The sequence below is a fragment of the Centropristis striata genome, chromosome 6 (genome assembly GCF_030273125.1).
Source record: "Centropristis striata isolate RG_2023a ecotype Rhode Island chromosome 6, C.striata_1.0, whole genome shotgun sequence".
NCBI lineage: Eukaryota > Metazoa > Chordata > Actinopteri > Perciformes > Serranidae > Centropristis > Centropristis striata.
Window position 1 is genome coordinate 188333 of NC_081522.1, and position 16943 is coordinate 205275.

At 39.8% G+C, this 16943-nt stretch overlaps 1 protein-coding gene across 2 annotated transcripts in view; it reads left to right on the forward strand.

The window, feature by feature from the left end:
- The window catches only part of kiaa1549la (KIAA1549-like a), a 152584-nt gene that overhangs the window by 49566 nt on the left and 86075 nt on the right, over nt 1-16943 (forward strand). For both annotated transcript variants that reach the window (XM_059334464.1, XM_059334465.1), the window contains 4 exons: nt 1446-1561; nt 7915-8137; nt 11746-11879; nt 12895-13063. In XM_059334464.1, coding sequence (XP_059190447.1) covers nt 1446-1561; nt 7915-8137; nt 11746-11879; nt 12895-13063 — 642 coding nt within the window. The remainder of the gene's footprint in view (nt 1-1445; nt 1562-7914; nt 8138-11745; nt 11880-12894; nt 13064-16943) is intronic.

Consider the following 16943-nt stretch of genomic DNA (forward strand, 5'->3'; position numbering starts at 1 on the left):
TATAGGGCCTTACCAGAAGTTTTTTGCCCTAAACCTAGGTCAGTGGTTTTACAACATCAATCCACAGAAACTGCAGCCTTTTTACAACCGCGGCCCGTACGTGAGAGCTACTTTTTGAATGTGCGGTTGTACCGTGAGCCGCGATACGGACATATGCGCCATTAAACGCGATACATAACTATGTGCAGTAACTTGTGGTACTGACACACGACCTCTTCTGCTGTTTATCTTTGAGAACTTGTTGAATTTAACACATGTTAGAGATAAAGAACAGACAGGGAAAAGACTCAATCTTGAGGGCGTTCTAAAGAAAAAAAACCTTTGCTGGTACTTCAGGTACTCCATGTCCCTTATCAAATTACCTTCAGCATATTCAACATTATGAATAAAAGCCATGAAGGAAGGCTTTTGGCATTATTCTGGAAAAAACATATTACAAAGTAATGATGAATACAAGTGAAATTCCATTCCAGAAGCTCAGGAACAATGCAGCCATGATGTCCAAGATATAATTACATGCACAAAGTTAATTAAAACCTGCACAAAAGCAAGAGCAGCTTTTCCTCAAGCATACTCACTATATTAATAAGAAGCATACACACTATATTAATAAGAAGCTGGGGAGTCTGTAGCCTTTGACTACATTTGCCAGAGATGATGTGGAAGGATACTGCCCCCTTTGTGGCATAGAGATAATAAAATTCCTAAAAAGATCTCTACCCAAGGAACAAAACCATCCTGTAGACCTGACAGAATACTGTATCTAATTGTCTTCATCACGCTGAAGCAATATCACAACAAACGTTGAGGGAAAATACTCCAACCACCTAAAAAGAGGCAAAAACTGTCTGATGTTACTATTTTTAAGTTACGTAACAGAGGTAGGATAAGAACTGGTGTAAACAGCACTACTGATCTCACAAACCTGGATACTATGCTGGAAAAGAGTTCACAGAATATTTTTTGGCTGACAAATCTGCTACATTTGAATCTATGCCATAATAATGTGGGCTGCTCTTACTGGAAATCAAGGGTCCCTAACAATGCCAAGTAATTGTGGTTGTCAATAGTCTGTATTTAATATTGGGCCAAGAGAGAAACAGTTTCTAGGTTAAATGACATTTATTCAGGGAATAGCATAGTAGTAGCCCGTAGGAGTGAATGAGAGCCCTGTCAGCTGGGGTTGCTCAGCCCCTGTGACCCCAGTTTGTAAAAATGAAGGACACTGAATAATTGAATGAATAGTATTAGATGTATTAGAAGCAGTCATGGTAAAACTATAGTAGTACCATAGAACAGCCCCCGTGACAATGTCCACACAGACCTATCATTGGCAATATTTTCCCAGCTGTCAGATTTTAGATTTGGGAAAAAAAATATGAATAAGCCAAAAATGAACACCTTGCACAGTCAGCTCTCATTGTTATCATTGTTTTCCTTCTCAGTTCTGTCCATCGAGCTCCGTAGGAACCGGCTGGATCTGATCCTGAAACAGAACCTGTCTAAAGGACTGAGCCACGCCCTGCAGAGAGCCCTGAACGACTCCACAGCCCAGGCCCAGGTCAGTGTCTCCTACTGGGTCAACCATAACCACAGATTAGTTATATATTAAAGCATAACCCAATGGCTACTACAGGTCAGTAACCAGTAACCACGGCTCAGTGACCAGTCAGGAGTTTATAAAAACAGTTTAGAAATAACTTACTCAGTGGGGAATAAACATAAGCCACTGGCTGGTAAATAAAGGTCTCAGGCTACTAACCACAGGTCTCCAGACAGTAAACATTGGTTAGTGGTACATTACTGCAGGGGCCAGTAAACACATATCAGTGGCTAGTACATGCAGGTTGGTAGCTGGTAAACGTTGGTCAGTGGCTAGTAAATAAAGATCCCGGGCTAGTCAATACAAGTCAGAAGCTTATAGCCTCAGGTTGGGTGCTGGTCAGTCGATATGACAATATGTGTACTGCCTTACCACCACTTGGCAGGTCAGATCACAACTTAGTTCAACTTAGAGCTAACAGACTAGCTGAATTTGGGGATAAATGAAGTAATTTTGATTTGATTTGATTTGATTTGATTTGATTTGATTTGATTTGATTCTAATCAGGTCAACACATGCTGTCATATAGTGATCAATAGAAAATATCTTGGCCTAACGTACCAATGTTTCTTTATAGTCAGGCAGCTTAGACAAATAAGGGGGACACGCCGGACAAAAGCACCAATTTTTTTTCCCACATTCTCTCCATAACCATTAGTTTCAATTTTTGATGGGAGCCACTTCATCAACATTGTGGATCAGAGATGGCAACCATAGAATAATCTATGAGAACCAATATATCTTTCAAGCCACTTTGAAGGTCAATCTTGCTGTCAAAATATACATTTTCTGGGTCAAAGAATCCATTAAAGCTATTTAGAATATCACTAGATGATTGTTTGATCAAATAGATGTGTTCATTTTGGGCACGTATTTACCTAATTTCCAGCTCAGTTCCTAAGCGGAACATCTCGCCATGATGATGAAGTGGCTCCCATCAAAAATGAAAGCTATGGTAATGGGGAGCATGTGGGAAAAAAATGGTGCTTTTGTCCGATGTGTCCCCATACTTCTCAAATCTGGTCCTAAGTCGTCTGACTATTAGGTCTTCTAGTTTGATTGGTACCAGTAGCCATTAGCCCTGGCGTCCATGCGGATATGAAAATGTTCAGCAGAAGACAAGACACAGTTCTGCTGAGGAACATTACCGTTAGTTGTGATAGCTAGGAGAAGTTGATAATAAGATTTTTGTTTTTGTTTTACTGTCCTGTCTACAATGATATACAGGATGTACTTTTAATAAAATGACCTCCATTTATGTTTATGTCTTTTGGCTGGAATACTATGAAAAACTGCAGTTGGCTTCAGGAAGGAAGCTTTTTAGTAACAGGATTTATTTGTCAAGCTTGGGAGAGAAGACAGAATGTTTTGTTTAAGACCAAAAATATGTAAAATAACCTGTTTTTCTGTATTTTTTAAAATGTGGGACCACTGCAACAGTATTCTTGGTGTTTTGCAAACCCATCAGGGTCGGACACTTTGTATGACACTAAATGAAAATCAATCAATGAATCAATCATAAACACTGGCTTGTGGCCAGTAAATAGAGGCTCATAGGCACTTCATTTTCTAGGGAAGTAAAGAGCTGTCCTGTCACTAATGAAATACTGTGGTAGAGAACATTTAACATTGGAACAGGGACAGTTCAACCCCAAAGCATCAATACATTTGTTTTCTTCGACCTGCAGTGATTTTAATCTATCTAGATTGTTTTGGTGTGAGTAGCTGTGGGTTTGAGACATAGACTGTATAAATAATGGACGCAGTCACCGTGACGTCACCCATTGGTTAGTTGATTGCCCGTTCAGCGTTATACTCGTCGCCATCTTTTTTCGGAAATGGTGAACAGACTATATTTGGACTGTAGAGGAACGACGACACTGACGACACGCCTCTCTACACCTCAACCTGAGAGAAGTCACAAAAAACAAAATGTACGTTACTTACCTAAGAAACAGCGACTCCTTGTTAGTCCAACCAAACGCTGAACAAGACATTTTAAATGAACAAAATGTAAAAAAAAAAAAAAAAAAACTGTCATTAAGTGAAAATACAGCATGAAATGGTCAAAGTTATGAGACAAAACCGGTAAACTTCCTTTTTTTTTCTCCAACTTTAATGGCAGTGCCGTGGACATGCACTGTTCTGATGCATTGATATTCATTATTTCTCTCCTGATGACGGCTCACCTTGTTAGTGACCTGTCAATCAAAGGTAGCCCCGCCCCAAATCATACGATTCTTTATCTTCTATTTTCTTCTAAATGGGGCCATTATTTACACTATTAACATCAAATTGTCTTGAAGAAGAAACTAGCGATTGAGACCATAGTGTTGTCCTAAAAAAATTCTGAGGTAATAAATCAAGTGAGAAGATTTCTCATTCTGTATTGAAATGAATGGACCCAAATGCTTTTGCAGCCGCCATCAGCGCCCCCTGCTGGAATTTTGGGTAGAATGCAGCTTAAGGCACTTCCTGGTTTGCCTCCCTGCTCAGACCAGGAGGTTGCCGCCTGGTTGGAGACTTGATGGAAGAGATGTCTCTTCTCATGAATATAATGGAACGACTGTTTATGGCACTTTGCTTGTGGTGCTCAATACACCCAAAAAAATACTCAACACGTGTCCTTTTCCAGGAGTCATGACCTGGCTGCTCATGACAGTCCTTGGACGTGAGCCGTAAGAACTAGTTTCTTTTTTACTGGCAACCATCTGCCAACCACAGGAGGACAGGATCTAACTATAACCAGCGCTACAGCTCAGACATCTTGTTCCATTATCTTGGAGAGAAGGCAGACATCGCTACAGCAACAAATCTAGACTGATAAATAGCATAATAGAAAAAAATCTGTATTTCTGACTTTGGGGTGAACTGTCCCTTTAATTGCTTTTCAGAGCTTTTGTTTGCTTTGCTTATATGGCACACATGTTACAGGTCTATACGCTCCTGATGTAACTTAGATGACCATATCTGCTTCATCATACTGAGTGAAAATGCTTTTCTATGAGAGATAAATGAATCCTTATGTTTGAATGTTTCCACAGTGCTGGCCCCTCATGTGTGCATATATTATTGAGTGTCATCACTTTACAATATTCTACAGTGTTCATCATTTTCTCCTCACAAGGACTCGTCTGAATGATGCTAGAGGAGAACAGGGAGAGTTGACTAATACAGTCTGTGTTGAAATAACCTGTTGAATAGTCAGCTAGTGTTTGCTTAGACACACACACACACACACACACACACACACACACACACACACACACACACACACACACACACACACACACACAAACATGGTAATGGAAAATAAATCCAGAATAAATCATCTTTTTTTGCCAGTGTAGTGCAGTCAAGTGATCGTTCTGTTCTGTTGCCAATCGTTTTTGTTCCTCTGTCTAATGTTCCAGTCCACCTATTCCTCTATTCATCTATTCCTCTATTCATCTATTCCTCTATTCCTCTATTCATCTATTCCTCTATTCATCTATTCCTCTATTCATCTATTCCTCTATTCCTCTATTCATCTATTCCTCTATTCACCTATTCCTCTATTCATCTATTCCTCTATTCATCTATTCCTCTATTCACCTATTCCTCTATTCCTCTATTCATCTATTCCTCTATTCACCTATTCCTCTATTCATCTATTCCTCTATTCCTCTATTCCTCTATTCATCTATTCCTCTCGTCTATTTCTGATTCTTCAGTCCTTCTCTGTCTCTTCTCAGCTGATCACTCTTCCTCTTCCTCCTCAATATCTACATTTCTCCCATTGCTCCCTTCCTTCATCTCCCCTATCTGATTGGTTTAAGTCGATTGATTTTCTGACAAGCTGTCTGTTGGTCTGCGTGTCGTCCTGTCCACCTGTCTGTCCACCTGTCTGTCTGTCCACCTGTCTGTCTGTCCACCTGTCTGTCCACCTGTCTGTCCACCTGTCTGTCTGTCCTCCTGTCTGTCCACCTGTCTGTCCACCTGTCTCTCTCCATCTCTCTGTCTATCACTCTTCTGTCTTCATCTGCCTGCTTTTTCTATTTTTATCCAGTTGTTTGTGAGCCTACACTGGGAGTGACTCAGTGTCTCTAAGCTCCGGTCCACTTTCATCTACCGCCTGCACACACACACACACACACACACACACACACACACACACACACACACAGACACACACACACACACACACACACACACACACACACACACACACACACACACACACACACACACACACACACACCACTCCTCATTTCTCTTCCTCTCCATCAGATAAGGTAGACTATCATTTAGCAGTAGGACCAGTCTCTGGAGAGAGAGGCAGCAGCAGCAGCAGGTATAAAACTAAAGCGGCGTTCTGTCCTGCAGCCAGAGTTCTGAGGCGTGTTGATGGTAAATATTGGCTTCAGAGGGAAAGGGATTGTCAAACAGCATGGAATTAGCATGCAACAGTATTTAATGTGTTGCATCATTGAACAGTATGGTTAACCATAATTGCTTCTAAAATTGGCCAGTTTTACAGCTTTACAGTGTTGGCAGGGAGAAAACAAGTGACAGCAGAGGGCAGATGTGCTTTATTAGATACAACACTGCTTTTAAAGGATGCAGAACAAGGGTGGGATAAAAAAATGTGCAGCTTCTGCAGGGTGCATGAGGAATTAAACATGTAAGTGTTATACAAACAAATAAAGGGATTATAATACACTAAAGGACAGATTATCAGAGAATGGGGCCCAATTCATCTCCTACACATATACTGTTTAAAATGTTAACAATTCAAACAATAATTAACTAGAGTTGTGTTTCCATCAATGAATATTGACGCGCCTACTTAAGATTTGCATGAAAAAAGCTTGAGGTGTTTTTTAGTTAATGCTCTTAATGGGAGATGGAAACAATCGTTCCACATAATTTCTGATGTAGCAAACATTTAACTCACATGACTGATCAGCTGTTTGAAGAATTTCTTTCGTGGTTGGCCAACGTTGGCCGATAACTAGTGAAGGGACAACGAAGCTTCGTCAACCATTTGTTTTATCTTCTGAGCCACACTCATTTACCATTGCTAAAGCCTGTTTTTAAGCCAAGACTCCATCTAGTGGGGTCAAATAATAAAGCAATGGTTCACTAAACTTCATTGTCCCTTCACTATAACCTCTTTTTGTCTCTACTTCTTCTACAACTGTTGTCCTGACGGATACATGAATACATCACACTGCCATCTGCTCACCAAAATACTTTTGTGCAAGTTGTTTTGTATCACTCTATAGCAACTGATGGAAACATTCCTAATTCTCATTTTCTTTAATGTGACATCTCAAAATTTTGCTTCAAATTTGTTTCGACTCAAATGGAAAAATGGCTTATGCCAATCGTTTTTTTTATATTATAACCTGGAACTTCTGCAACCCTGGATCATGCAGAAATGATTCAGGAGTGTATCATTGTAAATGTTTTAAAATACCATCAGCATGCTCCTTATATATATTATATAACACTTCATGCATTACAATCTAAACATTACCTGATGAAGTCCATTCTGTAAATACATTTACCAACTTATACTCAAACATAAAGCAAAGCACATTTTAAACACATTTGTGAATATATTCATTAATAAGGTACAAAATTATTTATCCTTACATATTTTGTTATACAGTCGATGGTTGTTAATACACTAGTTATGGATGCTACATAAGATGAGTTAACATTATAACAACACAGGGATGTGTTTGAGGCAGCCAGCTGAAAGAGGAAGAGGAGAGGAAGAGGAGAGGATGATGAGGAAAGAGTAACAGCAGCCACAGCTGCTCAGAGGCTGAGGAGGGTGGAGGAAGGTGGAGGGAGGTGGAGGAAGGTGGAGGGTGGAGTGAGGAGGAAGGTGGAGGAAGGTGGAGGGTGGAGGGAGGAGGAAGGTGGAGGAAGGTGGGCGGCGTATCGTTCCAGAAATTCGAGTCTTGAATCATCACTGATTGTTGTCTCTGTGTATTTCCAGGACACGGCTAGTCAGATTTATGAGCGTTGAGGCTCAGGTGAAATATGTCCTTGAGGCCGATTTGGCCTTTAATAACAAAGCAAAGATTATAAATATCTGTATTGTGATGCATTGGTATTCTGAACCCATAGCTAGTACAACAGAAAAGATGCAGCTTGTTTCTCCTGGTAGCACTGATGTCTTCTCTGAAACTGTTTCTATGATTTTCTCCTTTGAAACATGAGGTCCTGCAGACATATAGCACCACCATGTTTTATGATCCATGAACCTCTTGAAGTCCAGATGTACGTGAAGTTAAATGTTCCTCTCTCTCCATCAGGTGGAGCATGATGACTGCAGCCCCCACAACGTGACGCTGGGTTACTACGTGACAAGCGGTAAGACGGTCTTCATCTCCTCGCTGGTCATGGAGGCGCTGCATGTTTACGGCTTCGACAAGCTGCTGTCAGACATCCGGCAGCACACGCCGCTGGTCAGAGCCGTCCTGGTTCCTGTCGCTGCCTGGACGCCTGCTCCCAGCGTCCACCTGCAGCTCAAAACAGGTGATCAATGAGATCAGATAGATCAAGAGAATCTCACACAAACAATGGAGTTAATTGTGGAAGTGGAGTGTAAAAGGATAAAGACTTGCAGAAGTTGGGAGGAGGGAGAGAATGTGAGCAGAGACTCAGGGGAAGAGTAGAGCAGAGACAAAATTAGAAAATTCTGATTACATGTCTGCTCTCCTTTACTCTTCTCTGATACTCTAAATCCCATACAAACTCCCATGATTGCAGAGCAAAGGCAAATTGGTCCATTCATTTAGTCTGTTAAGCCTCTTAAAAAACACATTTCAGCACACACACATCTAAACCAACTCTTGTGGGAACAAGGTTAGAAAAATCACTGCAATTAACACATTGCTATTAAAAACATGCTTTTTTAAAATAAATACTTTTTTTTAAATTCAGGTTGGTCCAGTGTTTGAGTTGGATTCAGCTTACTGGACAGAATTTGGTAGATTTTGCAGTGTTACAGATAGAATTAAAGCCACGATGTGCATTTGGGACGTAATAATTAAAAATGTTTTCATTTCAAGCTGCACTTATCAATACCTTTATATAAAAACTGAACTTTTGATAAATGTTCTATTCAAGCCATGAATGAATTCACACAATTCTGATGAAGAACGGTCCTGTGGTGAAGGGATTATAATATTATAATATTATAATAAGGTAGTGATGGCCAGGTGAAGCTTCATGAAGGTTTTATTTCCCAGCCACTAGACATCACTCTCTGCTGTTCCTTCAGCCTTTTCTTTAAACCAAAAGTGCCAAATAGTGGGTCAGCAAATACAACTAATGAAGCTTCAAATGAACATTACTACTTATACACGTAATACTGTAGTACAGTATACAATATATTTAGTCTCAGTATTCACACGAAAATGTGACTAAAATTAATTTTAGTCACATAATCCTTCATATAGTCTAGTTTTAATCAACTACGAATCATTTCAGTGCAGTTTTAATCAAGGAAGTCATTACATTTAGTCATCTTTTTGTCAAAAGCTTTTATCTCTTTGAACCTCAGTGTCATCAGCTCTAGACTCCCCATGTTGTTGTGTTGGCTCATTGTTTCTGGTTCATCATCAGCCTTGTTACCTGCAGCATCAGGCAGCTGGTCCTAGTGAAACAGCTCTGATAAACCCTGTAAACTGGACATAGAGCAGCATTTAGAAGCCAAACAGGCTGATCATTGACTTATTAGGTGGTGGAGACCAAAACAGAGGTAAAAGATGAGGAAATATTGACTCCTCTTCACTGGTTGGACAGAAACAAGACTCTCTATAAATGCTGATGTTGCTTTGTGTCTGCTGGATGTGTGAACTGGGAACTCATTGTTTCTACAAACTATATTTTTTGTTGAAATAATAGACTTTCGTTTGCGGTCTATGCATCTACACTGTAAAAAAGGTTTGTAGAAATAACAGTAATACACTGTCAAATACATCAGAAATAGGGCATAAAATGAAAAATTGTATATCACTGTATTAGACACTTTTAATTACCGTAAATCAAAGAATAGCACAAAACATATCCTTTTTTTTTTCTTTCATAAAATGGAAGAAACACAGTTTTGCTGTAAAATATAACATTTTCATGCAAAATTTATGGAGAAATACCATGATGTATGAATGAATGACACAATTACCCTAAAAATATCAGGATTATTCAGACTAAATCACAGTTTTTGCTGATATTTACATTTAAATTTAGAATAGAAAACCCACTCACTGTAATTTTTACGGTGAAGTTCTGGCAACCACAGCTGCCGGTATTTTACCGTAAATTAAACAGATTATTTTTTTACAGTGTATGCAGTCTATGCGTTTCTTTCATGTTGTTATATTTTAGATCCATGTATCTGTAAACTCAAATGACACGTTTCATTCCTGTGTGATGTATTCTGCAGTAAAGCTACTCCATGTTAGTGTGCAGCTGTGGATAAAGGCACTTTAGGCAAGAATAAAAATCCATGGCTGGCTTGTTGAGCTCATAAACCATGAATACACAGATACGCCAATTCACCATCACAGCACAATTTGCATAAGATTATCAACTGGGTCAGCAGTGTAGTGCTGCAGACTGTGGACCAGTGGAGGGTGGAGAGGCTGAGGATGGAGCTGCTCATCAGCACCACCACGTTCTGAATTTAGGTCAGAATATTGTTCCACCTCTCCTCTCGTCCTTTAGAGGGTTTTTTAAAAGAGCGCAGAAAGACGGAGAGCAGGGAGAGAACGGAGGACGACTGCAGTGAAAGGACTGAGACAACATTAATAACATCCTCCATAATCTGCTGATGGACTCAATATGTTTACCCTGTTCCTCCTGCGTGGCGCTAACAGACAACCACTCTTTTAGGTGTTCTCGTTCTCTATAATCCTCTTTCTGTGTCTCAGTGTTCGGTTTATCGTCACACAGGAAGCTTCTATCTGGAGCAACACTGTCATTAATACCAAACAGACCCACATACACATTCCAGCTGTAGAGATTCAAAATAATTAGTCAGAAGTTGTTGCTGATATGGATGCATTTGTATTAAACCGTTTAAACAGTAAATTATAATGATATATTATTTGAAGGCAGGCTTGAAGCAAAAAACTCAAAGACGGTCTCTATATTTAATATGTGCAATATGTAATTTTCTGCTGCCATCAAAACAGCAACAAAAGACAAAACAATGTGATCTGAATTATCCAAAGATCCTCTTCTCCAAAACAATTAGACCTGCTGATTAAAAACGGGTGAAAACACTGAATTAAGCAGTTTCATGTTAAGAATCAGTCGTTCACCAACGCTGCAGGCTCAGAACCAGAACCAGCTTCTCTCTGATAACTACAAGATCTAAACAGTTGATCAGACGCATGAGGCTTAAAACTGGAAAGATAAAACTCAAACTCAAAGATTCCTCTGGGACTGAACATAGTCAGAAACATTTGGGAGAAGTACTAGCTTTAATAAAATATATAGCATAGACATTTTCATAAGGAAATGTTAAATCAAGCGTCTTTAGAAATGCTTAGAGTCTGTAAACTATTCTAGTTATACAGGAGCATCTCAATACATTAGAATATCATGTTCAAAAGTCCATTAGTCCAGTAGTTCAAGTCAACCAGGTATTGAGTCATATAGATGACCAACATTTACATATTAAACATACTTTTTAAAATTGGTCTTTTGTAATACTACATTTTTTTGTGAGACACTCAATGTTAGGTCTTCATTTAATGTATAATTAAAAAAAGAAGAAGTTAAGACATGAAATGTTTCATTCTGTGTGTGATGGATCTATATAATGTGTTATTTCCACTTTTTGAATTGAATTACTGACATAAATAAAGTTTTTTTTATGATATTCTAATTGATTGAGATGCACCTGTACACTATAAATCTGTGATGGTTAATAAAGGTTCTCACATGTGAAATCTTCGGTTTAAAACAGCATAAATCATGTATCATGTCAAAAACCAAGTAATAACTCATTGGCAGTTATTTCCATTATTCCCTGTCTGTCTGTTTGTTTGTTTTCTGTGTTCTTTTCTGCCTAATTATCGTTGTACAATAAATAAGTTTCATTATTAATTTAACATGTTGTCTCTCCCCTGCAGTGCTGAGGTTCGTGGGCCCAACAGACAACATCTACTCCTGCAGCTTCGTCCAGATGTTGGAGCACCGGCTGGAGAACGCCTTCGACGAGGCTCAGGACAAAGTGCTGGAGACCTACAACAGGCTCACTGTGGAGGTAGACATGGGCTCAGGAGGATATTTATAGTGTCCAGACAGCCAGATATGTCATATCTGCATGCAGCATACTAATGTGAAACAAAGCTCTGGGTCAAATGTTAGACAACACAACAATACAACTCTTTACCTATCTACCTGAGGACAGGAAGGAGCAGTAACAATAACAAATAACAAATACAATAAGACATACATAAGGACTATTTAAAAACCATCTCATATCATATTTTTTTATTTATTGTATATAAATTGTTCTTATTCTCTTATGTGTGCTTTTTAACCTGTTTGCTGCTGGAAACTCAATTTCCCTGAGGGAGCTATCCCAAGGGATCAATAAAGTTTTATCTAATCTAATCTAATCTAATCTTTACTGTAAAAACTGCAAATTTACATATAAAACACTAAACATTGCTGTAATTATTCATTAGGTGGCCACAGCAGTCAGAAGGAGTGAGTGACTGTAGATTCATATCTTGTTTTATTTGCAGAGACATTATCAAAGCTTGTTCCTCCACAATGCTGTTTTATGTTGAAGCATTTTCAGTCTTTGTATCCTCTTTTCTTCTCTTTCTTTCTCATGTTCTCTCTCTTCCTCTCTGACTGCAGGATGTACATGCACACAGCATCATAATCATAAAGTAGGTCTTAGCCAGCAGAGGCAGATATAGGCTCCATTCATAATTCATCCTCTGAAATATTAACACTCATGGAGGAATGTTGTGGGAATTGCTTGTATCTCGTCTCATCATCCACTTTACTACGGTGACTCAGTCACATTGTTTCAGAGCAGGTCTTATTATAGAGAGAAACACTGTTTCATTCAGAGTGTCATGCTGAGTCTGGAGCTCTGTGATGCATTCTTTATGGCCATTGTAGACATTCGGTATGATACGTTAGATATTTCTGTATGAATGTTTCAATTATACATGCGCCCACTGCTGCCTCTTTATGTGTTTGCTATAAACAAAGAATTGAATTATCATTCCAATATTGGAAAATGTTTTGTTTGTCCTCAGATCCAGAGTGTGTCCCAGGAGTCTGGCTCTCCATCGGTCTCTCTGGTCTACGTGGTGAAGAACCAGGATGCAATCCTCAACGGGACCATCTCCAGCGGCCTCCTCAACCAGCTGACCGCCGAGCTGGTGGGCTACTTCCTGTTCTACCCACCCATGGTCATCGCTGAGCGTAAGTACAGCCACCGTGCACCTCCAGACCCTGAGGGACGGCAGGGAGCAGAGTCTTTAAAATGAAGGAAAATCAACAATATAAGCTTCTAAACCAAAAACTACTACAATCTACTATCTACAACTACAGTTCAACATGTGTCAGTGGATAGCGATACCAAATTGGCGAGAAATTAGCAGTGCTAACAGGCTAACAGTTAGCTCCGTAGCAGTACAGTGTGTATGTGCTAACAGGCTAACAGTTAGCTCCGTAGCAGTACAGTGTGTATGTGCTAACAGGCTAACAGTTAGCTCTGTAGCAGTACAGTGTGTATGTGCTAACAGGCTAACAGTTAGCTCTGTAGCAGTACAGTGTGTATGTGCTAACAGGCTAACAGTTAGCTCCCTGCCGTACAGTGTGTATGTGCTAACAGGCTAACAGTTAGCTCTGTAGCAGTACTGTGTGTATGTGCTAACAGGCTAACAGTTAGCTCCGTAGCAGTACAGTGTGTATGTGCTAACAGGCTAACAGTTAGCTCCGTAGCAGTACTGTGTGTATGTGCTAACAGGCTAACAGTTAGCTCCGTAGGAGTACTGTGTGTATGTGCTAACAGGCTAACAGTTAGCTCTGTAGCAGTACAGTGTGTATGTGCTAACAGGCTAACAGTTAGCTCCGTAGCAGTACAGTGTGTATGTGCTAACAGTTAGCTCTGTAGCAGTACTGTGTGTATGTGCTAACAGGCTAACAGTTAGCTCCGTAGCAGTACTGTGTGTATGTGCTAACAGGCTAACAGTTAGCTCTGTAGCAGTACAGTGTGTATGTGCTAACAGGCTAACAGTTAGCTCTGTAGCAGTACAGTGTGTATGTGCTAACAGGCTAACAGTTAGCTCTGTAGCAGTACAGTGTGTATGTGCTGCTGCTGCAGCATGTGTTCACTTAGCGATCTCTGTTTGTTTACAACAAGCACCGGACGTTCACTTATGCACAGTTAGCCATGCTGGTTTGTTTATTATCAGCAGCAGATGATGTGCACAGTTAGCTACGGCGGCCACAGTTGAGTCTCCCGTGTTTAATCTGTAATGTGACGTCACAGTCGAAATTGTCGCTAATCGATTATGTGATGATGGAAAACCATTCGTCACCTCCGGAGGCTCGTTAATCCTTCTTTGTGATGGAGGCTCGCCGAGTGAGCGGCCATGAGAGAGGGCGTGGCTCTTTAGCCTCATGGAAACACGGCTCTGTTTGAGAGGGATGTGATATGAAATTGGGGTGTATTTAGCAGCAGCTACAACCAAAATGACATGTTTTCCTGACGTTAGCATGTAGCTACATGCAGCAGTAGATGATTGTAACGAACTGCAGGAGCTTCTCAACCAAAAAACTACACAATCAAACATGTTTCAGCAGTGATGTGATCCAAAATTGGGAAGAAATTAACAACATTCGCAACCAATATTACATGTTTCTCTAACGTCAGCATGTAGCTACATATTGAGACGATGTAATGTCTTTAACTCTGCAGTAACTGGAGCAGATGACCAGGACCGTTAGAGCAGAAACAGACCATTCAGAATGATCAGAATATAAGGTTTTTGCCTCACTTTTACTTCTGTTTACCTCATTATTTGACACTCTGGCCATGTTCAATATGAACATCAAACACTGTAACATTATATAATATACATCTATGTTTGAGTACATTACAAAGTTTCTTTATACATGTCTGCCAACAGCTGTTGATCAGTGGAACAGTGTGAAACCAGAACTTCTACCAAGTAGCCGTCCCTTTTAAATAACAGGTGGATTGTCTATTATATGGCAGGGATGGGCAACTTAAATGCTGCAGGGGGCCACAATTATTATTTATCATGTTCACTACCACAGGGCCACATATAGGAGCGTGCACTTAGATATGATGAAACTGACATTTTAAATATGTTTACAGTGCAGTAACTTAACATATTTCATGCTCTAATGCATGTTTAACAGTATGAATAGGAACACAAAAGGTTTGAAGCTAATAAAAAATAACCACTTACTGTGATTTCTTTTGTTTTCAGTGTAAGAACAGCAGATCAACATTAATTACAAGAAGTAATTTTGTGCATTTTTACACTGCACTTTTAAGATTTCATGCTAAATGCATGTAGTTGTACTGAGGGCCACTTCAAGTGAGGGTGCGGGCCGTATGCGGCCCCCGGGCCTCATGTTGACCATCCCTGATCTACAGTAATGCAGACATTTATTCTGCCACCAAAAATCTAATTCCAGTCAACACTAATTCTCTTAATAGCAGATTAGCAATGCTTCTTCCAGTGAATCCCAGAGCTCCCATACAATGAAAGGTCACTTACATAAATTCATATTTAAATTTGTAAGTAAGATCATTTGGCAAATGTATATTTTGGGAAGCCAGAAGGACATAAGGTTGGCATCACTGCATGTGAACATTTCATACAGTTCAGTATCATTCAGTAAAGAGTGACTTTGCTCTCATGGCTACACATAAAGACTTGGCTAGCATTGTCTAACCCACAATCAATGGAACATGGCCAACACATTAAAGTTCACTCAGAGTGTTTGATACACATTCATCTGATGTCCCTCCAAGCCATCTCCTCAAGGGCAGTTATGATGCATTCATAATTATTCACAGAGGAAAATTAAAATGAGTAGTTTAGTTGTGCCATGTGACTCTGACAGTTGCAGTTTTTATCAGTTAAATGCTAACTGCTCATCTGTACTGAGTCAGAGCATCATGCCAGAGCTTATTTCCATAATACTATCAAAAATAATATTATGTCTCCGTTATTGTTTTGAATCCAAACTGGAATTTAAGAGCAGTGAAGTGAACACAAACAGAATTAGTGTTGACGTTCTCCTGACTTGACATTATGTTGTTCTAATGAGTTATTTTAGCTCTCCCCATTCAGTCTCTGTTCATTTCTAGATGAAAAGGTGATTTTTTAGACACAGAAGTCTTGGCTAGAGTTTTCATCATCATTAGCTCATATTCTTCCTCTGCTGCTTTTTGCACCTTTTGCACAATATTTCCACGGTGAAGACCACGTTAATAGATGTGGACGTGCTGATGTTGGTCTTTTTTACAGCGAAAAATCCGAAGCTATTAATGTGCCAGGGAAGTGTGAGGGAGCCATGTTTTCCTCTAACTAGCTCCAGTGTTAGCCTCAGGCTGGGAAGGTTGACTTGAAAACACAACAAGGAGAGAAACTGAGCCCACAGCCCTGTTTCTTCTCTTTTTATCAGCTGTTCAGCAGCAGGAAGGGAACAAGTGTACAGAGCTGTGCTTGAATCCTAAAAAACACTTCTTCTTTTTTACATTCAGAGCTTTATTTTAGTCATGAAAGGCTCGCCAGACAGAGGTTGGAGGTAAGATGGAGGACTGTCAGAAGTGGAGGAATAAAAATATTGACACAAAATATATTTTGAGCCAAAGAGGCGACAGAGACCTAAAACGACCTGGAGACTGTTTGGAGTGATAAAGCTACTGCTGTTTGTGTTCTAGAGCTGAACATAAGGAAAAGTTAGAAATATTAATGCTAACTTTACATCATTGTGTTCCTGAGACAGACTAACACAGCTCTGCTTCAACAACACTGACTACTGAGAACCACTGAGTCCAATGCAGGCCAATGAATGATTCATGACTTAGCGTATGTTTGACCTGGGGCTGGATTCAGGATTACTCTATGTCATGTAAGTAAAGATAGATGTCAGACTATATTGGCCTCCATGGATGGATTACTGAACGAAGCCTTACGGCACTGCCCCTGGCCTTCACCTACAACATGTCACTCAAAGAGACAAATCCAAACCAGGAAGAGACTCAAAATGACACAAAGAAATATAAAATGACTCCCAAGAAACACAGAGACTAGAA